The sequence below is a fragment of the Poecile atricapillus genome, chromosome 18 (assembly GCF_030490865.1).
Source record: "Poecile atricapillus isolate bPoeAtr1 chromosome 18, bPoeAtr1.hap1, whole genome shotgun sequence".
Taxonomy (NCBI): domain Eukaryota; kingdom Metazoa; phylum Chordata; class Aves; order Passeriformes; family Paridae; genus Poecile; species Poecile atricapillus.
The window spans coordinates 497,602-523,171 of NC_081266.1; the positions used below are offsets into that span (position 1 = coordinate 497,602).

Below are 25,570 nucleotides of genomic sequence, written 5' to 3' on the forward strand. Positions count from 1 at the left end.
GTTTAGTGAGCAATTGAGGACGTAAATAAGATATGTTATTGGTATCTAGAATTGTAAGATGAGTACTGGGCAGAAAATATTAGTTTAATAAGAAAATATGAAGAGAAAAACCCCAAAATGAAAATAAAACCCCAGAGCTGAAAAAGAATGCTTGTTAACTCTAGCAGTTGAACTGTGGTGTACCTTCTCTCATTAAGTAACAGCTCTTTGTGGGAGATGTGCTACTGGCCTTCAGCTGTTTTCTTTATAAGGAGGTGCTCAATTCACCATAGAAAAGGCAATTTGGTCATTAATAGAACATCTTTGTGCTGTGTATTGTTCTCCTTTAGTTGTGCATTGCAGAAGTGCCTAAAGCCACACTCAGGTTTACTTCTGTGAATCCCTTCTCTCTTGGGTGAAATTCAGTAAAACAGAATAGAAATAGCAGAAAAGAATTGTTTGGATTCAGAAATGGCTGTACAAATTTTAGGAGCAAGGGAGACAACTGAGAAACTTGTCTGTTGGTTGATTGCTCTTCAGTGTCAAGGGTATTCCTCAGGTGAGTGGAATTCTTTCCCGTGCTGATGCAATGGGTTTTTATAAATTTAATCTTGGAAAATGAAAGCATATAAAATATATGAGTTTTCCTGTGTATTGTTGATAAAGATGCATTGAAATTGAAGAGCTCTGGAATAGGTTTTCTTAATGCAAACCTGTGCAGTTTCACATCTGGCTGTGTTTGAAGTGTTCCTTGTAGGAGCTCTAATGTACCCTCCTCTAGGCCTGGTAATGTGTCCCTTTGTGCACAAGCACATTTGAAATCTGCACTGTTGTTCTGCCTGTGCATAAGGGTTCTTCCTTTTATTTGTGCTATAGCTCTGCAAGGATATATGAAGAGCAGGGAAAAAGAGGAAATAGTTTTGCGGAAAGGCAAGTTTGTACCCCAAAATTTATTGTGTTAGAAACTCTGTCCCTGGGTTTGGCTGATTAGCAAACAACATATTCATAGAGCAAGCTGTAATTGTTCCTGTGTTCAGTGTAGTCAAAAGAGGATTTAGAAGCTGTGAGGGAAGGGATTGAAATCCTTGTTTTGCCACAGAAAGTTTCCATGGCATTTGCTCATCTTTAATATTGTAGACTTGAAAAGGTTCAGAGAAGGGCAGTAGAGGTGCTATGGGAATGATTTTTGTACAGGGGATACTTATGTAGTAGGGTAGGACTTGTCAGCCTGGAAAAGGGATGCTTCAGGTCCTGGGTGCCACAAGATACTTGTGAAGTAGGTGGTGTGAATGCAGTGTGTAGGCAGTAATTGCTCACTGTGCCTTTCTGTGATTAAAACCATTGTTTAAAGTTGGAAATTGGTAGGAAAGAAAACTCCCAAGCCCCTTAAAAAACTCACAAACCAAACAAAACCACCTCCTGTATGGTAAAAGCTGTGGGATTCATGGTCACAAACAATTGTAGGTTGTGAATGTCCATGTGTGTCCAAAGAGATGATGAACAGGTGACTCAAATGGCCTTGCAGCAGGAGCTGCATATTCACTGGTCTCTGGCACAGAAACACTGTGGCCTGTGAGGATACTGAGGAGAAAGGAATACACTCCTGCATCATCCTCTGCTCCTCCCTGTCTGTCTTCAGAGCTGCCTGTTCAAGGCACAATGCTGGGGTAGACAACCTTTGGGTTTGACTCACTGTTCTTACAGGATGTTTTTGTATTCCTTGGAATTAAAAGGAAAGTGTTCTTCAAGGGATTTCCTCATCAGGAATGCCCTGTAGTAGTGTTTCACTATGAAGTGTAATACAGAGATAATTAGAAATATTTCTTCTTTAATTTTGTACTGTGCAGTTTTTGATTATCTGAATTTAGCTACTTTGTGGTATTTCTATGCTGATCTTTTAGTATCTCTGTGGAGTTACTGGATATATAACTTTGATCATTAAACCCAATGTAAGACATTGTGCTGCAGAATAATACCTCAGCGTTAATCCAAATAAGCTCTTATTAGACAAAAAAAATAAGCTCTTTATGTCACTGTTTAATTAACCAAGGCAGATCAAAGTGCTGGCAGGGAGATGGTTTAGGAAGAGGTTAAACTGCAGTTCTGTGGTGTCCTTTCAGGACACTCCAATTGGTAGTTCCATACTTAGATTGATAATCAGTGTCTAAATAGGTCCTTGGTATCTTTCCTATGTTTCCATGGATGCTCTTAGGCTCATCTCTGCTTACACTACTTTAGAGTCATAATCTACAGATCTGAGAGCATATTTGACAAAGAATAGCTTAAAGCATGTTTCTCATAAAGTACAAATGAAATATTTGGAAGGTTTATTTATTAAACTGATCTGTCTTTGTGACAGGATGACGATAGTGCCTTATTCTGACAGATGGAATAGTCAGGCAGGGCTGCTAAGTGACTTACTCAAACCAAAAGAGTTGGTGATGGGGCAAATAACCCTCTTCTGGTGTTTTTCTGACTTGAATTTTCATACCTTCTCTAATTTGTGAATGCTTCTTTATGAATTCAGCATCTAAATATGTGAAAGAGCTCCTTCAAAATGGGCAGATACTATGGTTAGAGCTGTCTGGCTCTGCTCTCACTGATTAATCTCCTTCTGATTAGAGTCTGATGATTTAGATGTGCAGAAGTGTTGTGCCTCACACTCCTTGTGCCACCCACCCCCTCCCCAAACTCCTCTTTGTTGCTGAGGAAGTAATAAAACTTCCCTAAATAAATGTTGAAATAAATAAACATTTATTTATTTCCCTAAAATAAATGTTGAAAAAGATCCTTCAGTTGATGAGTTATTAAGCCCTACTCTCTGTGCTTTGCCCTCTACTTTGTGTTCTCCAGCTGGGGAGGTTTGCAAGGTCAGAAACCTCTTTTGGCTGCTTTTTTCTTCCTTAAGGCCTTTCCTAGGTGAGCTAGAGTCATCTCTTATACCTTTTTTATCCCAAAGTACTGTATTTTGTTTTGAAAACCAGCTGAGACCTCCCCTTTCCTAAACTTTTCCTGCAAGCTGGAGAATTGTTAATTGTGTTTGAAGATTCTCTTCACCCTGAGCCCTCCTCTCCCCATTCCAAAAGTCTGTGAATACTACTGGGGCCAAGTTAAGTCCTTAAATACATGAGACATGCATTAAGTGTTTGTAACTTTGACTGGCTGGGCTGTGTGTGCTCTGAGGGTCAGCAGTAATGACCAGGACCTGAAATGTTGTCTCCTTTGAAAGTTAATGCGATTTAATAGTAGATTTTAAGGAGTATTTCTTCTTGTGTGCTGTTGCACATTCTCTCTATTTCTACTAGAATTGAATAAACACAGCTGTTTTGCTGTAGTTTGGCTCTTTTTGGCTTCAAGGTGAGTCCTTTAGTCACTGTAGTCACAACAGTCACAGCATCCTTGGTCTGGTTTTAATTACAGCAGAATCTGCAAGTATTCCTGAAGCATGGAGAAGAGTTTTACATCTCACCAGCTGCAGGTAGGGTTGGAATTGACAGTGATCCAGTGTGGCTCTAAGGATTTCCAGGGCTTTTCCCCTGCATTGTGCTGCAGTGCTGAAGTAGGTTCAGTGCTGCAGTGCTTTTATCCCCAGGTTTTCTGTTTAGGCTAAGGTTGAATTCAGAGAATCAGTTTGTCCTCTGTTCCCCAGCAAGTATAAAAGCACACACAAAGTCCTGGTATTGTACCCTGTTTTGTTGTTCTCCTGCAGGCATAACCACCCAGAAATATATATGCTATATATATATATATGCTATCTCTAAATACCTAGGTGAGCATAGTAATTCCTGTGGCTTATAGCCTCAAACACACTTGATGGTGTCAGCAGCTCATGAACAGTTTCTCAGAGTTCTGCATGTATTATAAGAATCAAGAAGTGATTAATAAACCCTTTTTTTAATGCTGGGTTTAGATAACTTGACTTTGCATTATAAATCTAGGAGTGCCTTGCCTAGACTTATTTTGTTTCCTAGTCTGTGGAGCAAACCAAAGCAGTGTATTTCTGAACACTAAAGCACTTTCAGAGAATGTACATTCTTTTTTAGTTTTTCCTTTGACTTTCTTAGAACTTCAGAGGAGCTCAGGGCAATCCTCTTTCCTCCTCCCTCCCTCCCTGTCTAATTAAGGCTGGGAATTCAGGTACTCTAACCCCATGAGATTTAATAAATGTCTTTGAGACTATTAGTTAATCACGATGAATGTGTGCCACTTTCTGCTCTTTGCTAAATATAGAGGCAGGACTGGGTCATGGTGTCCTTCACTGTCACTGGTACCACAGGAACTTTCTTAACCAAGCTGAGCTCTGTCTTAGCTGCAGGGATTTTTGCCTTCACTATTCCAGCTGAGGTGTCTGCTCCTGAACTTTGTGGCTTGAATGCTTAGGAATCAGCTTTGAATTTCCAGCCTGCATATGTGTCAGTGGATAGTTTAGAGCCATTTGTCCTTGTGTCAGCGAGGTTTATCCTTAAACCTGAATAGTTCTTTTTCTCTTCTTGATGTTCTTCTGTGAATATACAGACCAGTGATAATCCTGTCCTTTTTCAGACTGGTTTTGTGAGTCTGAACACACTGGAATCCACTCTTGCATGTTATGCTCTCAGGTGTAACTGTTTGCTATACACAGTCCTGTTCATCTGTGTCCTAAGGAGACATTCCCATGATAAAGATATCCAGGATCCTGTATCTGCCTGATTCCATTTGTCTGCTGGAAGAAATGGATAGTCCTTAACTACTCATATATTTCGTGCAGATTTTATTCAGGATTACACATTATGTTCCGTGCTCCCTTAAGTAATTGAAGTTACTCCACTGCAGTCTTGCAAATAAACTGGAATTAACCTGCACTGGGAGCTAATTACCTCGGCCTTTTTCTGTTCTCCCTCAGCCTTTCCATTTTGTTTTTTTTTAAATCAGCTATATACATATTTTCAAATACTGTCCTGCTTGACGTTGATTAAGGTATTCTGTGCATGGTCCATCAGTGGATTTTTATTGCTTCAATATTACTTTTTTATTTTGTTTGGATACAATTAATATTTTTCTTTCAGTCACACATATGTCTCCTAAAATTTTGAAAGTCTAATCTCCTGCCCACCCAGGTAATTAAAGATTGTAAGAAAGATTTGTCTGGAAAATACTGCACATGGAGTAAAGTAGGAAAATGTGCTGAGGATGTCCTGTAAAAGGTAGATGTTCTGGAGGAGGGGTTGGCAGTTGCACATGTACATACACCTCCACCTGTCTTGCTGTCTTGTACGTAATAACCATCCATTATTCTCACTATCCATTTCAAGTCTTTGTTCTCTGTCAGCAATATAATTATTTATATTTTTTAGCGTTTCTCTTCTCACGTGTTTAAAACAGCTTGATTGTAACAGCCAGTTGTCTCTGAGTAGGGCTTTGGGGAGGGGATGCAAACACTCCATGGAGTAGTTCTCAGCTCCTCTATCACCAGGCACAGTACTGCATTCTCTTCTCATCTTTAGTAACACCAAAGGTGCAGCACCCTTTGCTGTTTTACTACAGCTAAGTGCTTCGAAGAGTTTCACAAAATGAGATGTCACCTCTGCTGTGCCTCCTTTTCTTGGGTAGAGGCCCAGCTGCAGTGCTATTGCTGATGCTGATGTCATTCATCTCCTTGAATGCGACTTTGTGGCATCTTCCTCTTCCCATTTTTGCCCTTCTGCTTTTTATTGTGTAATTGGGATTCAAGGCTTGTGAACTCAAAATTTCCTTAAGCTGAGTTTTGTTCCTTTGTCAAAGAGAGGATGAATTACAGTCATCCTGCACAGGTACATTCTTGTTGCTGTATATTGGTTTAAGGAAGGCATCAGCTGTTAGTTCCTGAAGGATTGGTTATAATCCCCAAGAAGGATTGGTTATAATCCCCAAGACCCCATAAGAAACCTGTTGGCACCTTGTGGCTTCAGGTCATTAACTGGAGCATGTCCTGTCACGTGTCTTTAAAAGGGCTCGAGTGTGGCTTTGCTGTGTTCTCCCACAGTGCGTTGTCCTTGCACCTCCTCATGGCACAGGCAGAGCCAGGCTCTGCTCCCAGCCCCTGACCTGTGCTCGTGGGGCAGAGGGGCAGGTTGGGTGCTGGGATGTGCTTGACAATGGCCCAAGATGGGCTGTGGGCTCAGGCCAAGCGACAGCTGGTCTGTGCACCATAGAAGAACCTAGAGCTACAATTCTGATGTTGTGTTAAGCACAAGCAAAAGTGACATCCTCATTCAAAACTCATATCTCTCCTTTCTTTTATACCTCTTAGGGTGTTTCAAAGATGACCGTATTGTGTTCTGGACTTGGATGTTTTCGACATATTTCATGGAGAAGTGGGCCCCCCGGCAGGATGACATGCTCTTCTACGTCCGTCGGAAACTGTCTTATGTCAGTGGGGAGAGTACAGAGGGTAAAAAGGTGAGTAATGATGTATTTTAACTTGAGAAGCTTAAGGTAACATGGGATTTAACACTGGTATTCTGGAGTGCCTGACACATCTGAAGAATTGCAAACCAAGCATAAGGAATTTCCAGCTCTGCTCACCAGAAGATGTTACACAAAATTGATCCATAAGGAAGTACCTTGGTTAAGGTTGTGAATGCCAGGTGACCCTGCCTTGGCAGGGGGGTTGGACTGGATGATCTCCAGAGGTCTCTTCCAACCGTAATCATTTTGTAACGTCAGCAGCAGTGTAAATGAGATGCACTATCATAGACTTGAGAAAATCAGAAAGCTTGCCTGCCTTTTTGGAAAGCTGATTTTTGTTTTGTTTTTCAGTTATGATACTTTATAAATTTGAAGCATAAGTCTGATCAGACCAGCTGTACTGTACAATACTGTGACAGGACAGAATTATCTCTCTCTTCTCCCTGGCCCTCCAGCTTCCATCATGACAACCACTAAGCAGAAGATTGCAAAATATGGTTCTTTCTCTGTCAGATGAGGGGTTTAGTCTTCATCTAGTGTATCTGGAGCTTTAAGACTTGTGAGGTAAACTTCTATCCTGACTGTTGTTTAAGTGACTATAAAAGCATCCCTGTTTCACATCAAATGATATTATGGCTTTGTTCAGCCTGGTAAAAGCATGGGTTGTTTAACCTCTTGTTCTTCTCAACAAGGAAAGTGAATCTCAGAGACAGCCTAGCTGCTTAAATCCATTCATATACCCCCTATCAATCTGTTTAACTGATTCATTAGCTTAAAGTGTTTGAACATCTTGTGGATAGGCGACAGTGACATCCCTTGTATTTGCTCTCAGAGCATTATTTAAACTTTCTAAAAGCACCATAAATAATTCTTATTTGTGAGAAGGTTGCATAAGTGGGGTTTACTACAAAATCAGCACTAGTTAATCATGTGTGGTAACAGCTGGGATGGGGAGTGGGCCTTAAAGCACATTAAAGCAGCATTTTGTAACTCTCCCATGGCTGGCTGTATTTTGCATGGCTTCTGAGAATTTAACCTTTCCTGTGACTTTGAAGTACTTCAATTGCTTTGTGAAACTTCATAGTTGGTGATTCCCTTGGTTCTTGTTCAGCTGTCCTCCTGTTTGATTTCACTGGACTACTTTGTAGTTCCAACTCCTCTTTTATCTGATTTTTGAGCCTGTCCAGTGAGACACCAAACAACTACTCCTACACTTTGAATTATGACTATATGGGTTTTTAATTTACTTTGTAGTTTTGGACATTGTTTCTTGAAAAATTATGCCAAAATGCCGAAGTCATACTGTTAAAGGGGAGATGGAGACTGGTATCTGTAGAAGCTGGATAGAAGTGCAAGCCTCCCTGCCACCTACCAAACTATGCTCCCATGTAAGTTTCCAGAGGTAGACTGAAGAGGTAAATGAAGGGGAGAGTTCAGAGTTGTTTGGGGACATTTAGGACTGGAACTGGAGCTGTGCTGTTGGCTCCTGCTTTATGCCAGGCTGAGCCAAATGATCTGGTGATGAATCCTTCATGGATCACATTGAGTATGACTTGGTAGTCTGGGTGTACAGTGAAGCAATTTCATTGTAGTTCTTTCACAAACACTACTGTAGATGTGCTCTGTGCTGCTGCAGGTTTGGCTGAAGAGTGCTGGCGGAGGTGACTCATTGTCCCATGTCAGCTCAGAACATCAGTTTATTTTCATGAAAATAAGATCTGTGCAGCTCTGAGGATAGCAATCATTGTACTGATGACAGCAACAGAAGGGGTGGAGTGGGGAGAGGTGTTTGTCCAAATGCTGACAATGGTGGTGTTGGGTTGTATCATTTCCATGCCCTGGTGTGATGGTATGTGTCAGTGGGGAGCAAGTGTCAACAACTCCAGTGGTTCCCAGGCTTTGGTGCCTCTCCTGTGTGACTAAAAGTAGTTCCTGCTTGTGGGTTTGGGTTTTTCTGTGCTAACTGGAGCTGAAGAGTGTTGTCGATAACATTTGATTTTAAACTGAAGTGTAACAGAGGATAAGCAGAAAAAACCTGATAGGATTGAGATTAGAGGTTCTACTCAGTTTTAAGACTGAATGAGAAGGGCTTTGAATGCAGTTTAGTCATGACAGCTTGAAGTAATAAATTGTACCATTTCATTTGGTATGTCCTGTAGGTCCTGGTGGTAAACTTCTTTACCATCATAAATTTTATTTTAAAAGGCCTTTTAAATTGTCAGCTTTGCATTCTGCCTGGTCTAAGTGACTTTCCATTTGCTTCTCTTTTCCTTCACACCAATTTCTAAACTGAGCATAGATGGGTGAAACAGAAATTAAGCTCTTAATACGTGAATGCCAGGGCAGAATTGCCATATTGAATTCTGGGCTATATCCACTACACTCCACTACACAGACTCTTGGATCCCAGAGAAGGACATTTAATTCTGTCTTTCCTTGGCACATCACAATAACACACTTGCAGTTTTTCTTGCCAAGTTTTGAAAATACATCTTCTCTTGGTGTCTTTAAGCAAAACCACAGACCCCCTGTGTCAGGTTCTTTGCAGACCAAGGCACTGTGGAGTGTAGCTTTTCCCAAGGTTAAGGAATTTAGCAGGGTTTTGTAAAGTGGAATCCCTTTGATTTGTTTATTAACTCTTTATTAAGTCAAGACTCAAAAACTGCTTTCCTGCTGCCTCTCATGCCAGCTGATGTGACTTACTGAAAAATGCAATCCTTGATTCTCACTTCCACTTTGTCTTGGAAACTGCATGTTTGAAAGGTTAACATGGTTAGACTTAGGATTATGATTTTAAAATGCTGTTAGGTCAAGATTGAGTATCTCTGATCTTTCTATAAAGAGCAGCTTTACCTGGGAATCCAGAAGATGCAAGTATATAGTGTTACACAGAAAGCTGGGAAACAAAGATAAAACTTCAGTGGTAGACCAGCAGGTTGCATTCTGCCTTTCATCATGCCTTGTCACCTGAAAAGGTGCCATATCTATAGGGCAAAGCAATAAAAAAGATAAATATAAGATACCCGGGGCATATGTTCTGAGCTTGCCTGGATATTGGAGCAGTTCCTATTTTCTTCAGCATCCTATGAATGTGGAGGAGTAGAGTTGCTGCCAAATGCACAGGATAGTCATTAGGACTGTTAAGTCTCTAAAAAGCTTAAGCTACTGATGTTGTGACTGCAGCTTCAGAGACAGAGCTGAACAGAGTCATGGTTTACATGTTCATGTGCATCTGGAACAATGGATTCTCCTGCACACAGAGTCTCCTGCCTTTCTTCCCTGTTCACAAATACATCCCACATTTCCCTAGTTCATTTCCACACAAAACCTTGCATCATCAGCAAAATCTAATTGTGACAGAAAACTAAGAAGCTACATGATGTGCAGCTTCTGATACCAGTTTTATGTTTGGAAATAGGTACCTCTAAGTAATAGTTTTCAAAGAGATGTGGTATTTTCTTAGCAGGTTGAAGTTGAAGTTTACCGGAGAGATTCTAAGAAGCTTCCTGGCCTGGGAGACCCCGACATTGACTGGGAAGAGAGTGTCTACTTGAACCTCATCCTCCAGAAGGTAACGGTGAAGCTTATCTAATTTTCACTATTTATGCATTTTTGCCTTTCAGAATCTAAATTAACATAACTGAGATATTTATTATTTTTCAATAGAGCCCTAATGGCTTTCTACAAAAAAACTTTAACTGTTTGCAGTGAAGCTAGGCTGAGTTTTATGCTCTGTAACTAAGTTTTTCAAAAGGAAGGCTTCATCCAGTTTAATGTTTTTTGAGAATGAATGAGACTTAGACAAGCAGCATTTCCATTAGAGTTCACAGTACTGGTGCAGTTAAGAGAGAAGAGTGTAAATGCAGTATCATAAATTATGCTGAGGGGTTACTGATTTTAACAACAAAATTTCGATAAAACATTTAGTGATAGGAACGTGAAGCAAGAACTAATTATTTCTTTAACAGACTCATAGGTTGTTTGGTTACTTTATGTGTTACATTGGTGCTTAGGAAAGCTGAATATTACTGTAATCATTTGAGATCCCTTAAAAGTTTTGTTCATTATGATCTCAGAATGGGAAACTGTTGTCACACATCCTGGAAAATAAATTGTTTTCATTCTCTCTCCTTCCTCCCAGAAGTCTCTTTGCAGAACTTTTCTGCAGAGAGCAGTTTTTGCCTTTATTTGATACTCAATAAAACCAGGATACATTTGCCACAGTCAGAATTCAGAGATGTTATTACAGCAGGGTATTGCTGCCCAGAGGTGTTGCTCTTGCTCCTTATAAGTTTTTTCAGGTTGTTTGGAAGGCTGTGCTAGTGTTTTCTGACCTAATATGTCATTGGTGTTCATTGGTGTCTCCTTTTCCCTGTTCAAAGGGAGGAAATCTTTTCCATTTCTATCCTTAAGTGTGCTTAGGGATGTGTGTGTGTGCACTGCTTAGTCCCCCAGCTGAAATTAATCTTGTGTTAAACAATATTGGCAGGACTTTCCTTACCCATCCTTTGTGTACCTCAACAAGCAGCTGTTCAAGAGATTAAGAGATTTTGGTGTCACTGAGTTAATGAACAAACATAGGCTTAAAAATTGTAGGCAGTTCAGTATAGTAAAGGGATTAAAGAAAATGGCAACACCAAAATATCTTACTTCTTAGACAGCTAAAAAAAACGAGACAGAATGTGTTTTGCTTCATGCACATGAATGTTTTGTTTTCCCAACTCTAAATGTTAATTTCTCTATCTGTTGCCCTGTTCCAGCTGGATTATGTAGTGACCTGTGCTGTGTGCACACGCTCCGATGGAGGAGATATTCATATTCACAAAAAGAAATCTCAGGTGAGCTTCCCCTTTTATTGCTTTGAATCAGAGATTGGTATCCAGTATTATCCAATCCTAAAAACTGCTCCAAGACTGGGATAGCGGTTCTTAGGCTGTGGTCTGACAGATTCATCCCATGAAGCATTTCAAGTCTTTGTCTAGTGACATTTCTTGCCAGATAGCAACCCCAGAAACACAAGGTCTGTGGCTGCAGAGTTGTAAAGATACAGTAACAGGTTTTGGGTGCAGATAGATATGGAATAAAATAACATTGTGAATCATCCCAGGATAGCTAGGCTACCCTTACTGAGGAGGTTGATCTTAGTGTGTGTTTTGGTTTGGAAGACAGGTGTCTGCCAGGAAAGGCAGGAGCCTCCCTCAGAATGAAAAATGTAAACCCCCCTCCCTCAGAATTATTATAATTTTGCAATCAAGGGGCTCTCAGGCAGAGATCTGGGGACAGGAATAACAGTTCTTTACTGGTGTGTGTATAACAAGGCACACAAACAACAATAACTACAGCATTAACAACAAAACAGAACCAGGGACCCCGGGACAGCTTTCTCAGCTGAGATGGGAAGGGATGGAGGAGAGGCTTTGCTTCACAAACCCCTCGGGCAGTCAGTCCTGGTGCTCCTGCAGGGCTCTGAGGAACACTCAGCTGGAACAGCAGGGATGGGCTGAGATCCTGGGCTGGTGGATGAGGTGGAACAGCAGGGATGAGCTGAGATCCTGGGCTGGTGGATGAGGTGGATCAGCAGCTCTGTGGTGGTGCCTGGCACTGCCACACGTCCCAGCAGGACAGGGGGTGTGAGGCCCACAGAAGAAGCAGCAGCAGCAGCAGCTCTGTCTCAGTTATGGCCAGTTCCTTTCCCCAGGTGTGTGCTGCTCTGAAGCCAAAGAACAGAGCCAACCAGCAGCTGCCCCCACTCTCCCTTTTACCTGCCCCACTTCTCCCCTGGGCCCAGCCAAACTCTCTGTGTTCAGCAGTCAGGTTTCCCCACAACTAATGGGGAAGATTCTGTAGGTGAGAAGGAGCAAAAGGAAGGACACCTAACCCCCAACAGTGTGGTTCTAAATAAATAACAACAATTAATTTGCAATTAAAGTAAAGGTATTCCGTCAGCTGCTTCATGGTAATTTTCTTGCAATGTGGCATTTTACTTTGCTGCTGTACTGTGGCAACTTAAAGGCACCTGAAAGTGGTGATGAAAAAGTACAATGGTGTACTATAGTATGGTGAGAGGTCAGGTACACACAGGGACATTTACTGTGAAGCAATGAGTTTTTGATTACTTGCATGTGAAAACCAAGGATTTCTCAAGTGCCATTATTGCAAATCTGGCTTTAGTCAGAAACCAGCTCAGCTCTGCTTGCAGGATGTCCAGCATCTCTAGTGTAAGTGAGCAGTGCGAGCCTGAGGTGCTTTGTAATTGCTTGCTGTGTGTTTGTTCCCAAGCACATTTAACTGAGAAGTGATATCTTTTTCTGCATCTTTCTCAGCAAGTGTTTGCATCTCCAAGCAAACACCCAATGGACAGTAAAGGAGAGGAGTCAAAGATCAGCTACCCCAATATATTCTTCATGATTGACAGTTTTGAGGAGGTGAGTTCCTTGTTGCAGCAGCAAAGTTTTGTCCTATTCTAGTCTTATGCCCTGATTAGCTGGTTTTATTACCTTTTGAGAAAATGTTCTTGACCACTTGAGGGTTATGTTCTGCTAGATCTTACTTTATTTTATTTAACCTTCCTCTCTCTTTAATGTTTTTTGAAATCTGATCTTAAAGCTGATTTTGGCATCAGTGCCTATGCTGGGCTAAAGCATGACAGGCTGATCTGAGAGCTGCTCATCTCAACAAGTGATTCGCAGTGTGCACTGCCTGGAGTCTGCTTTTTTCAAAGGCTGGAACATTCTGCTTTCTTACAATTTATATTGGAACTTTGGGCATTAGGACAGCAATGGAAATCTGAATGTATTTTGACTTAAACAACTTTGCATCAAAGTGTTTCATCTTGCATCTTTGCCAGGTTTTCAGTGACATGACTGTGGGAGAAGGAGAAATGGTCTGTGTGGAGCTAGTGGCCAGTGATAAAAGCAACACCTTCCAAGGGGTGATTTTCCAGGGGTCCATCCGCTATGAAGCACTCAAGAAGGTCTATGACAACAGGGTAAGGAGCTTCTGAAAGACAATGTCCTTTGTAGCAATGGTGCTCTGTCTAGATTTTCTTTGTGTCTGAGGCTATCAGCTTATTGTCCTGTTAGATCAGCTGCATCATAATCTGTCTTTTTTGGCTTTGAAAGTTAGCTGAAAGATGCTGGTTTTGGCTCAGATAACTGAGGTTATTCAGACTGGAATATATTTCTCTGCTGTTTGCCAGAAGGAGGGAAGTTAGGGATACATGGGCAAGAGTGTGACACAGGAATGGACCTGAACAACAGTTCTTGGAGTGCTTTCATTTTCTTTAAAAGTCATAGATATTTCTGTATTCAGAGAAGGTATGATTTCATGGGAGATTTTAAATTCTGGTAACTACCTTGTGATACAGTATATTTTTCTTCATTATATTTTTCACTCATGGCTGTTTTCAAAAGACCCCTGTAGTCTCACTGCCATTGAGAGAAGCTTTCTTTGCTTTCTACAGAAACATGAAATACCAGCACTTTCACCTTCAAATACAGTACTTAGTGCTGAAATCAAGAGTCAGTAAACTTCTCAAATGGTTTATTATGAAGACAATCCTGAGAGATTTTTAGAAACAAAACAGAAGAAATTCTCACAATATCTACTGTGCCTCTAAATTTCTCTTTGTTTCTACCCTTGTCAGGAGAGGTCCTGAATAACTTCCCTTCTCCCTGTTTAAATGTGAATCATTACACTCTTCCAGCAGGTTTCTGAGAGAACATGAAACAAAAGTTGTTTCTCTCCCACCTTCATCTTGTGGCCTTACACTGCTAGCAGCTGGGTTATTAAAATAAGTGGGAATGGAGAATCTCTGAAGACAACATAAAAAGAAAGCCCTGCAGTGGAAAGTTAAGATTTTGTGTGCTGAAGTCACCTCATAGCCTAGGAATGTCCTGATTGACCACATAGCTACTTGACATTATTTTGTTAAATGAAGTAAATTGTTAACTCTTCAAATATTTCATTATGGCCAGAGGCAAAACTCTAAATTTTACCACTGTTTTAACAGAAGTAATCTCTATGCTTTTGAAAATTACTTGATTTCAGTTGTTTCAGGGAAGGTTTCAATTGAATACTAGGAAAAATTTCTTTACTGGAAGAGTTGTTAAGCACTGGAATAGGCAGCCCAGGGAAGTGGTGGAGCCCTCAGCCCTTGAAATATTTAACAGTTGTGTAGATGTGACATTTAAGGACATGATTTAGTGTTGGGCTTGGCAGTGTTTGGTTAATGATTGGACTTCATGATCTTAAAGGTTGTTTCTAACCTAAATTATTCTAGGATTCTGTAATTCTCAGTATAATACAAGCCAATGAGCATCTTGGCCTTTTCATAAACTGATGAAAATTGCAATAAATCACTTAAACTTATGGATAAAAGCTGAAAACTTAAGGCATTGTTTTCACTTCGCAAAACCTTGACTGTTTTCATATTGATCTGTTCCTTTTTTCAGTTCTCAGTTCAATTTTCAGTTCAGTTGTGCTGACTGGAAATTGAGCCCCTGTGTCTGTTGAGGGGATTTAAAGCTGTCAGGGTGTCTTGGTGAGCCATGCAGGTTAGTTGTGCATGGGACTGGTTCCTTATATTTTGGCCTTGACAGTGTGGACATAAAAATGTCAGAAATTACTTGGCACAAAGTAGTGACTGAGTTGTGGGGTGTGCTTTGCTGGTTTGAGGCATCTTGTGTGTGTGTGTGTCTATTGCTTTTTGGACTCAAATGAGTGCCCCAGCACAGGCTGCATTGCATTGTGCACATGCCTGCCTGTGCTCTCGTGTGCCTGGATTAAAACCTTTGGTTTTCTCTCAGTGTGCCATTGCTAACTCTGCCTTTTGGATGGCTGAAGGAATTGGTTCTTCTCAGAACCTGTTTTTGTCTCTGTAAAATTACTTTCCTCTGGGAGATTACTTCAGATTGTGGCTTAAAATGTGTCTTAGGAATCATTATCCGCTATGGTTCTGACTTTTTCTTAGATAATTGCTTTCAGAGGATGTTATTTTCAAGTTGTAGAGTGTTATTACATGTTTTTCTCTCCTGTCTTGATGCATTGTAGGTGAGTGTTGCAGCTAAGATGGCTCAAAGAATGTCTTTTGGCTTTTATAAATACAACAACATGGAGTTTGTCCGAATGAAAGGACCACAGGGAAAAGGACATGCAGAGATGGCAGTGAGCAGAGTTTCCACTGGTGACACTTCACCATATGGGACAGAAGAAGATTCAAATCCAGACTCCCCAGTGCATGAGAGAGTAAGTAGCAGACAGAAATACTGTCTTAAGGGGAAGCATAAACATGCTTTGTTCCAAAGCTAAAGCTGGGGTTAACTCCATCGAGGTTCTTCACTTAGGTTTGCCTATGTGTAATTTGGTTGTACTCAGTATGTGAGATGGATTCTTTAACACAGTTTCCTCTGAGCAAATGCTGAATACAGAGATGACTGGATGATTCATACTTCTGGAGGAGGGTTTTGTTGAAACAACAGCAATCTTGATGCCAGGGAAACCAATGATTCTGCCTGTTTTCTATAAAAAAAAGTAGATTCCACTTATGTGTGAAATGGGATTTACCTAGAAATGTGGGATTTGTGTATTATATAGGTTGCTTGCTAAACCTCACAAGAAGTGGTGCTTTTGGGTATTGTCACTGAGGAATACTGCCAACACAAAGCCTATAGTTACCATTTAGTATAATGGTAAAATAAAGATCACAGGTCCAGATGCAGCATCATATTCATAGATATGCTTAATTTTAATGCAAGTGCAGTAAAATGACAATAGAATCAGACCAGAGATGCTGATTTGGCCTTTATTCAATCCTGAGCCTTATTTTCCATTAAGACATCTTACTTGATTAATGGGGATTAGGCAACATGTCTTCAAAATGGAGTCTAGTATGGTTTTCTGTGTAGTGTAGCTAACCTTTGTCATTTAAAGATCTGCAGAATGTCTTCCAGAGGTCTCCATGCAGGTGGTATGGTTTTTGTTTCTGACTTGGTAAAAGGCAACATGAGCTACCAGCACAAAACTCATTAACTGGATGTTCTTGCTCTCTACCACAAGAACACAGCCTGAAGAAATCAGGCCTGGAGGGACAACATGATCTTTTGTCTCCAAGGCTTCCAGTGACAGCTGGAAAATGTCGAATTAGATTTGATAATGTGTTACCACTGCTTTTTGCTAATGGTTTTAACACTGATATGTCTGTTTCTGATTCCCCCTACAGTGTGATATGAGATGACTCCCAAATTAAAATCAGAGACAAGCACAAATGAGAAATTAAGTGTGCTGGGAAGAGGATCAGTTGGGTGTTACAATGCCCTTATTTTATTTTTTTAACATTAGTGATAGGGGGACAACATGGAGTGTTTCTGTACTCAACCTGGCTTGGCTGCCATCAGCACTTCATGTCACCTCCCTCTGCTTTTCTTTGGACAGATATGAGCAGTGTCATGTGCCAGCTCAGGGAGAGTTACAGGATTGTAAAATTGACTGTGTGAAGAAGGAAGGACAAGATAAAAGTTACTCATGTCCATTTGCAAAGTAGTTAATCCCTATTTTCTTCCCTTTGAAATTAAACTATTAAAATACTGCAATCAAAGCCAGTGCATCAGCACTACGTTTCAGTTCTCTCTAAAACAGGTGTACTTGGCTTTAATTGTAGTTTATTCAATGACAACTGAACTGCCCTGAAGGAAGAGTGTCTCCATAGTTTTGTCCCTTACTTGAGTTTCAGCACAGACAGTTTCATCCCTGTATTTGTCATCACTTGGACTAACCAAATCTTCTGAGGTACCACAGCTTAATTTTCTCCTTCCAGTATTGAAACATGACACACATAAAAGAGAACATTGACCTAACTTCTGCCTCAGTGTGCTGGGCTCAGGAATTTGTGACCCTGTTCCCCAGGGATGCTGACTTTCCATGGGGATACCATGGGACAGCCTTCCCAGCAGGGAAACTGCTGCCTTGTGTGTGCCAAAAAATGAAGATGCACATTTTGAGTGTGTTCAATACAGTACATTCTTAGTGCATAGTAAGTCTCCTGTATCTCAACTTACAAAAACAAGGTTGACATTCTTGGTGCCTAAATTACTATTTTTGTGCCATTATGACTGCAAATCCTTGTTTAAATTGACCATCTGAGGAGAAAGGTTTTTCATTATTCATGTAACAGTTGAGGTTTGTGATACATCAAAATATTTTCCCCTTGATAAACACCTTGAGATGATTGTTCAGTTTAATTTCTCTAGCCACTTGGATAAAACAGAGCTAGATACCAGTCATCATTCTGATTTTTACACATGTGATTGCGTTATGGCACATGGAGAGAAAACCAAGAATTTCTCCAGTATTTCTTCTATTTCCCTTTCAGATTACTTCTTTCAGCACACCACCAACCCCAGAACGTAACAACCGCCCATCCTTCTTCTCCCCATCCCTCAAGAGAAAAGTGCCCCGAAATCGAATTGCTGAGATGAAAAAGTCCCATTCAGCAAACGACAGTGAGGAGTTCTTCAGAGATGATGATGGTGGAGGTGAGAGAAGTATTGACAGCTAAACAGACTTGTCTGGAGAGGGCACAGAGCTGTGGAAAGGGTTCCCAGTGCAGGGTTTTCAAGGTTTGCAGAGTGGAAAAACAACATACAGCCAGTGCCTCTCTGAAAATGAGATTTTTCACAGGCTTCTTAAGCATCTCTTTGAAGGCTGGAGCCCACAACTCCTGAATATATTAAAACTTATTGCTTTTGTATGGATCCATCTGAGAGAAACTGGAGCAGCTGAGCAGGGCCCTCAGTGAAGGGAGCCAGTGACAGCAGCTCCTCGAACTGGGAAAAAGCGGGGTATTTATAGAGGAGGAGAGGGGCAGGGGAAACTGGGATACATGAATTGGGGTGGATTGATAGGGAGGGAAACCAATGGGGTGTAACAAATTAACATGTTCAACTCTAGGGCCTCTGGGAGTGACACTTTTTCTCTGCATGACATAAAAGTGTCTTGCCTAGGGAGAAGCTCTCCAGGGGAGAGCCAGGATTTCTGAACTGGCCGGTTCCCCGGCCTCCACAAGTAAGTACTGAATTTTAGGGCTATTCTATGACTTTGTGTGTGAGGTAAGGCTGAGTTAGTGTCGTGCTGGTGCAGTATGGTAACACAGGCCCTCTCCTGTCTATTGTTTTCAGCTGCTGCTGCTGCCGTTTATTAACTTCAGTGTAAATGGTGAACTCCATGCTAGGCAATGTTTTAAAAAAGCAGTTATGATTGTGTCCTGCATGTGATTTGTCTCTAAACAATGAATAGGAAGCTTTTGTCTTCTTTTGAGTTTCACAAGTGTTCCAGTGAAGTAGAGTCCTCTGAGGCTTGCTGTCTCTTCCTGCCTTTACAGACCTGCACAACGCGACAAATCTCCGGTCACGGTCGCTGTCTGGAACAGGACGCTCGCTGGTGGGCTCATGGCTGAAGCTGAACAGAACAGATGAAAACTTTCTACTCTATGCACACTTAACATATGTCACTTTGCCATTGCATCGAATTTTAACAGGTGAATTTTGACACGCATTGTGCACAGCCTACCGTGTTGGGGGATTCTGCTATTATGACAGAGGAACAAGAATTTCTCTGTAATGCTGTTGTAAATAGGAATTGATTTCAATTTAGAAGAAATTACAGATTCCAGTAAAAAATCAGTAATTCGTAATTAGGGATGGATTTTGAACAATGGTTCAGCAAAATACATAATTATTCCTTATGATCATTGTGTTGATAGTCTTACAACAAGTTAGCTGGAGTTAGCAAGCTTACTCATTCTCTCACCACAGGCATTCTGGTATTCAAAGAAGATGTGTTGTTTCTGCTGGCATTTAATATCTGCTCAAGAGGGTGGCACAAATGCCTCCATGCTCAAGTACTGGCTTTGAGCTTGAACATCTTTTCTGAGACTTAATTTGTTGAACATACGGTTGCAAGAATTGGGGTATATATTGAGATACACAGAAAGAGGGCATGAAATTTCTGAGCTGTAAGGCAGAATTTTCATCTGCTGTTTTTCCCTGCACACATTTTCTTTTGCTTGACATGTTGTGTAGGCCCTGTTTCCAAGGCCTTTTTGTAATCAATATATTTGTGCCAATGGCAGCTTTCCAGGTAGTAGGAGTATTACATGTGGGGCAGGGTGAAGTGGGAAAGGTGCTCATTTCTCTTGGGTAGTTCAGGAAACCTGTGCTAAGATATTAAAATCCCAGTGATAGTGATCAAGTACTTTATAATATGTCTTGAATTTGTTGATAAGAGTTTACTCTGACCCTTCTCTCCATGTTGGATAATCATAATTCTGTCACCATCTCCTCATATGTCAGATGATCCAGTTCTTTAGTCATCTCTGTGGCCCTTCACTGGACTCCCTCCACTGTGTTTAATTCTTTACAGCTCCTCTGGAGCTGGGGATCAATTTTTGCTCATGTCATCCTTTTCATGCAGTTGTGTTTGATCAGCCTTTTAATTGTGTGTTCCCTTTTCCCATGTTCCTTATTCTTTGTGTAGCCTTGAAAAGGATATCACAGCCCAGTTTCCAGATATTTCTGCATAGTGTCTGCCATGTTGGTTTTACTGCCTATATTTAGAAAGATGCCCATAATTACAACAGAAGTTTTGAAGTTCATATTCTGTCCCACTTGGACAATATGAAATTAAAGAGCCAAAAAGGTGAATGTTTTTATATGGCAGCTTTTCGAGTGCAGAAATGTAGGCTTTGGGCTATAGAATGAATGAAAGAGTTGAATTATTTGCACCCACAAAAGTCTCCTTATGGGACTCAGGGATGTTGCATTTGTCCCTTCAAGAATGAAAAACCCCTTGGCATCTCTTGTTAATGGCACTTACACTTGCTTCCCTGGAAAATATTGCCACTCCCTGTCTAATGTATGTTGCTTTGTTCCAGTATAAATGATAGTAGGTCAGCTGTCCTCTCCACATGATGCAGTTTGTCATCTTTCAGTGCCTCCCAGCTGTATCCTGGTTAACTCAGATTTTAACAGGCAAAGCCATGTACTCATCACGTTTTGGATTCCTGGTGGGCTGTGCCACGTTTATGTCTCCAGTTCTTTGTGCTTCCTGGTACTGTGGCTGCTTTCAGCAGCCTCTTAAGTTGGCTGTGTATCTTTTTTTCTCTCCCATGCCCAGATATCCTGGAAGTGCGGCAGAAACCAATCCTGATGACATAGCAGAGAGTGGGCAGTGCCTTGGAGCCTTGTTGCCAAGTGCCTATCCACAGCAGTTTCCTGTGCTAACGCCACCATCTAGTGTCGGGAACAGAGACCGCCGCAGGAAAAAGAGACATCCAGGAATACCAGCCGATCTAAAGTGCCTCTTTCTTCCTTCCTCTGCTGTCACACACCAAATGCCCACATCACTGGAGTGTTTCTGACTGGAAGAGGACTTTCAGCAAGACAAAATGAGAAGGGGCTGCGTTTAAACTGAGTCAACACCTTATGGACAGTTTGCTACTGTGTTTACTTTATAACTAAGAAGCCAACAATATGTACAGAATGTGTTAAACTTTATATTCTTTGGGAGAAACATTCTAAGAATTTCATAATGATGTGCTGTTGGACATTGTCCCATAGACTCTGGCCATAACCTCCCTTTGTCTGATCAGGTGTGTGAGTGTGTGTGTGTGTGTTTGTGTCTGTGTGTGTGAGTGTGTGTGTTTGTGTGAGTGTGTTTGTGTGTGTGTGAGTGTGGAGCAGAGTGGGGACAGAGCAGCTTCCTCCTAAGGGAAGAAAAGGAAAAAGATACATTGCTGTTTTGGTATGTGCAGCAGGTCAGGTCAGAGCTTAGAAGAGGTTGAAAATGTTCCCATTTTTCATGTGTCAGTGTTAGGACAGGTGAAAGCTGCTGACAGATTTCCGTATCTACCAAAGAACAGCAACATTTTCATCCTCAAGAACTGGCTAAGAAAATGAGCCAATGAAAAGAAGGCTAAAATGTGCTGCTATAGTAAAGCTGAGGTTCTTCTCCAGTACTAATGCTGCTTGTCTTTCTCTCAGCTGAGTCAATACCAGTTTGAGTCTAAAGTGAAAAAACAGGAGACTAATTGGTCTCAAAAGGCCTAAAACCTTACCAGTAACCCATCCTCCTGCATGCACTGGACTTGAGAGTTTGTAGTCGTCTTTGCAGTACCCTTTGTAGCCAAGGAAGGCATGGGAGCTGCTCTGTGGTCAGGCAGCTTACCCGGATTTTCCATCTTTGGTTGTTACATGCTGAAGCACAGAGAGCTTTCTTGAAATACAAAAGATGGAAACGTAATTCTTTTCTGAAAAGTGACTAAAAATTGCATCGTGGGAGGTCTGAGAATGATGTGCCAGGAGCTCTCAGGAAAACAGCCTTATGTTTACACATGAAGTTCAGCTCTCTCTAAACAGCAAAACTGCTGTCCTTGACATTTAAAAACAAAATTATTGAATGTTGAGGTTACTGTACTCTGGCTAACTATTTTGATGAGAGACAGTACATACTTGGGTTTATTTAGGACCACAAAGCAGTGAGAGGGGTGCCATGTCCCTTAGGGCACATGAGACTCCAGTTCATGCACAAAGGGAGAGCAAAGATGCCATTTTTGTCACTTTTGAGACTCTGAGCACCTAAACCTGATGCTGTGGCATGTGCTCTGAGCCTGGACCTTTGTCTCCCTCATACCTGGTCTTTCCCAAGTGCTTTGTTGTTACTCTCACAGTAGCATCTAATGACTTAACCTCTCAAATAGGACTTTCTGCTTTTTTTCCTCAGGCTAGATTCCATGAAAATAGCTCCACTTCAGCATAAAGGCTGACCAAATTTGCCCTTCAGCCCAACCTGATGACTCCAGCATGGTCAGGGAGTCTGTCTGTATTTGAGGCCAGGCCTGGAAGCTGTCCCCTTAGCACAGCATGGCAGCCTTTCTTACACTGGCAGCATGAGGATATGACAGGGACAGCTGATCCCTTCTCAGTTGGCTTCAAATGCATTGCAAAGCCTTAGAAAAATGTTCCCTTTGTCATTACCAGCACACCCACTTCTCATGCTGCAACCTTGGAATGTTGCCTGTGGTCTGTGTGGATGTGAGGCTGTTTCCACCATCTAACCTGGCTGCCCCAGGCTTTCCCCCTGAGCCCAGGGAGAGGTGGAATCTTCACTCTGCTGCTGAAGTGCCCTCTCAAGGAACTTGCCAGGCAGCCTGGGTGGGTACCTGAGATCCCACAGGTAGTGTTCCTGGCATCAGTCGGTACAAATATTCTCTCTTTGCTCATGCAAAGAGAATTAAACCACTCCTCAGCTAGAAAAGAAGCCTCTCAGTGTGCTCCTTACTCTGCACTTTCATACTGCTGAACTGGGCAAATCAGTGTTTGGTTTTCCTTCAAATGTTCATTGCAGAGGGAAGGGAGAGAGGGCTCACATTTGTACTAATCATAACAATTGATACCTTTCAGTCAGGCAGCTGGAGGAACAATGTAAAAAGGAAGTGTATCCAGATAGGACCCTCAGTGCTTAGGTGCCTGATCACTTCTCAGTGAACAGGAATTTGTAATGCTCCCTTGATGTTGTGTGTTATGTTTAGGTGGCTTAACTTTGTGTGATTTGAAAGACTGAGAAAATCTTGCTGTGTGAGATTTCAAAGCAAATGAGGAATGATTCTAAGCTACTGCATTAGCTTAAAAGCAGTGCTATGGAAGGTACAGTTTAGATCCTACATCTGTGTTTCAGGAGATATCATCTGCTTTGTTACATGTATGTGGTTGGATTTTGATGTCTAGTGTTTGAAGGGCTGTAATGTCCTAAAAAAAGTAAATTTATTTCTTGTATCTTGCTAGTGGGATATGCTATACATACGTTGAAGACTCACCTTTTCTAGTAGAAAAGGACTACAAGTATGCCCTCATGGACATCCATGGAAAACAGAGGTCAAAAAGTCTACTGAATGTCAATAGTGCTTTTTGGAAGCAAAGATGTGCCAGATTCTCAGTTACTCCTTCTTTCAACAACTGTCTTGGACTTCTTATATATAACCAGTGGCTCGCACTTTCTGTTATGAAATTTCACATTTTGTTCTGCTTTTAAACAAACCCTGAAAATTATAATTTGTTGCCTTGTGTGGACAGATGGACAGGGAATTTGGTCAAAAAGCTTTGTTTGGGTCAGGATGGCACAGCTAGACCCTTAGCATGGTATTGCACTACATCAAAAAAGAAAAGTGAATGTTAGTAAGAACCTCTCACGCTATTAATTTGGAGGGAGTTTAATTCTGTGGGTCCTGAGCAGTAAGAAGGATTCTCCCCACTGGCCATTGCAGTAATTGCTGCAGATGGAGCTGGCATGTCCTGCAGTGCCATGAAGGATGTTTGGCTGTCAGTGGCTGGAGCACAGTGGGTTTCATTGGTTATGCTGATGTTTGAAGATGCAGCTCAGTTAACAAATTTGGGAAACTTTGCAGAACAACTTTCCTTTTCCTTCTTTCTCTTTCTTTTTCTTTTTTTCTTTCTTTTTCTTTCTTTTTCTTTCTTTCTTTTGGAATTCCACCATACCTCATTGCTCAGTTAAGTCCTTCCATCCTTCTGCCCACTCACTCCCTTTGGAGAACAAGGCTTACCACTTGAGCTCTTCCTAGGTGTTGTATATTGATAGATGTCAAATACAAGGATGTGAATATTTTCACCCATAACAAGTTTTTCACTGCTATCAATTTAGCCAGTATAAAAAGCTTTTTTTAAAAAAAAAAGAAAAAAGAAAGCTCTTAAATTAATTATTTTGTGTTAGCTGACTATTGCTCTGCCTTAGAGACCACCATGTATGTGAAATTATGTTCTCTTACTGCCAGCCAGGACAAGGTGGATTCTAAATCTCCTCTTAAAAGAAGATGCTTTTAGAAGCAATGAGTCTTTCAGCTGTCTTGGCTAATCCAGTTTGTGTTGGTCCCTGTTCCTTCTCTTTTAATTCTCCTGGTCTTCATTGTTTACAAGGCTTGGGCATGTTGAGCTCTGGATTGCTGTTACTATTTTTATAGTTTTCTATTTCTGGGCATGGTGTGCTTTCCAGAAAAGATAATTGTTTGCACAGGTGGCTTTTCACAGTAATATGTTTTTCCCAAAGTATGTTCATTATTTAGGCAGTGAAGTCCTTGGCTCTGCAGACAGATTTCTTCCAGGAGACCTTCATGTATAGAATCCCATCTGGTCACTGAAGTTCTGTATGGATGTGGAATCCAGGGAAATAGACTACTTTTAGATTATTGACCTGCTTCTTGCCAGTCATTAATTTTGCCTTTTCAAGATGATTGCTTGTCCTGTATTTTGTAGTCCGAAGCTTCCATATTAAAGACAGATGTAAAATCTTCAGAAGTGCCTAAGCCCTGTTGTTACCCAGTGGGGTTTAAGAACAAATTTTTATTTAGGAAAATAATTGATTAGTCTTAAATTCTATCTGTGTTGTATGTAGCAGTGTCAAGAAATGACAAGTTTATAGTTCTTGGATGAACAATGTCTCTCATATGAACTCACCCTTTGTGTTTGAAGGACTCTCACGGTTTCCAAAGGTCATGGCTGAAAGCTCTGGAAAGTGGATTTCCTGTGGTCACAGCAATTGGATGTCTGTAAATGCCTTACACATTTTGCAAGGTATGACTGCAAGTGTGTGGTGCTGGTGTGTAGAAATTCTGCATCAAGAATAGGTACGGTAGAACCCAGTTAAAGGCATTGTGAAGTAAGTAGCTTTTACACCAAACCTTAAACAAGAGTATTTTACACCAGAATGTAGCTGTTTGGATACTTGGTCTGCAAGCAGGTTGCAATGTTGAACATTCTCTGTGTAAATATATAAATAGCCTAATTTTATCAGCCTAACACATGTTGCATGGTTTGGGTTTTATTTGCCTCATCGATCATTGGTGTTGCTTAAAAGGTGATGGGTTGAAAATTGTGCTGGCACTGTACTGAGCCATTTGAGCAAAGAGCAAGGAGAATGTTGTGCACCAAAAATAAAGTTGACCATGCTTATGGAGCAGTGAAGAAAGTGTTGGACCCTGCAGCAAATAAACAGACCTCTTTAACAACTATGAACTCTGTTAGTGGTGTTTGCTCTCTGCTGTGCCTGGTGGTGTTGGAGTTTGGATGTTTTCCTTCCTGGTGGCAGTGACCAGTGGTGGATG

General features: G+C 41.1%; 1 protein-coding gene across 3 annotated transcripts in view; it reads left to right on the forward strand.

Annotated features, from left to right (window-relative positions):
* The window catches only part of KIAA0930 (KIAA0930 ortholog), a 34,872-nt gene extending 9,397 nt beyond the window's left edge, over positions 1–25,475 (forward strand). The window contains exons 2-11 of one of the 3 annotated variants that reach the window (XR_009279092.1): positions 6,248–6,396; positions 9,869–9,976; positions 11,166–11,243; positions 12,729–12,830; positions 13,253–13,393; positions 15,457–15,651; positions 17,774–17,936; positions 18,782–18,937; positions 20,575–21,105; positions 21,138–25,475. Coding sequence is in view for 2 of the 3 variants with exons in the window: in XM_058852963.1 (XP_058708946.1) it covers positions 6,248–6,396; positions 9,869–9,976; positions 11,166–11,243; positions 12,729–12,830; positions 13,253–13,393; positions 15,457–15,651; positions 17,774–17,936; positions 18,782–18,937; positions 20,575–20,615 (1,133 nt within the window). In the remaining variant the exon portion in view is untranslated. Of the gene's footprint in view, positions 1–6,247; positions 6,397–9,868; positions 9,977–11,165; positions 11,244–12,728; positions 12,831–13,252; positions 13,394–15,456; positions 15,652–17,773; positions 17,937–18,781; positions 18,938–20,574 lie in introns of all 3 variants that reach the window. The other 2 variants (XM_058852963.1, XM_058852964.1) reach the window with 2 other exon arrangements.
* The last annotated feature ends 95 nt before the right edge of the window (positions 25,476–25,570 follow it).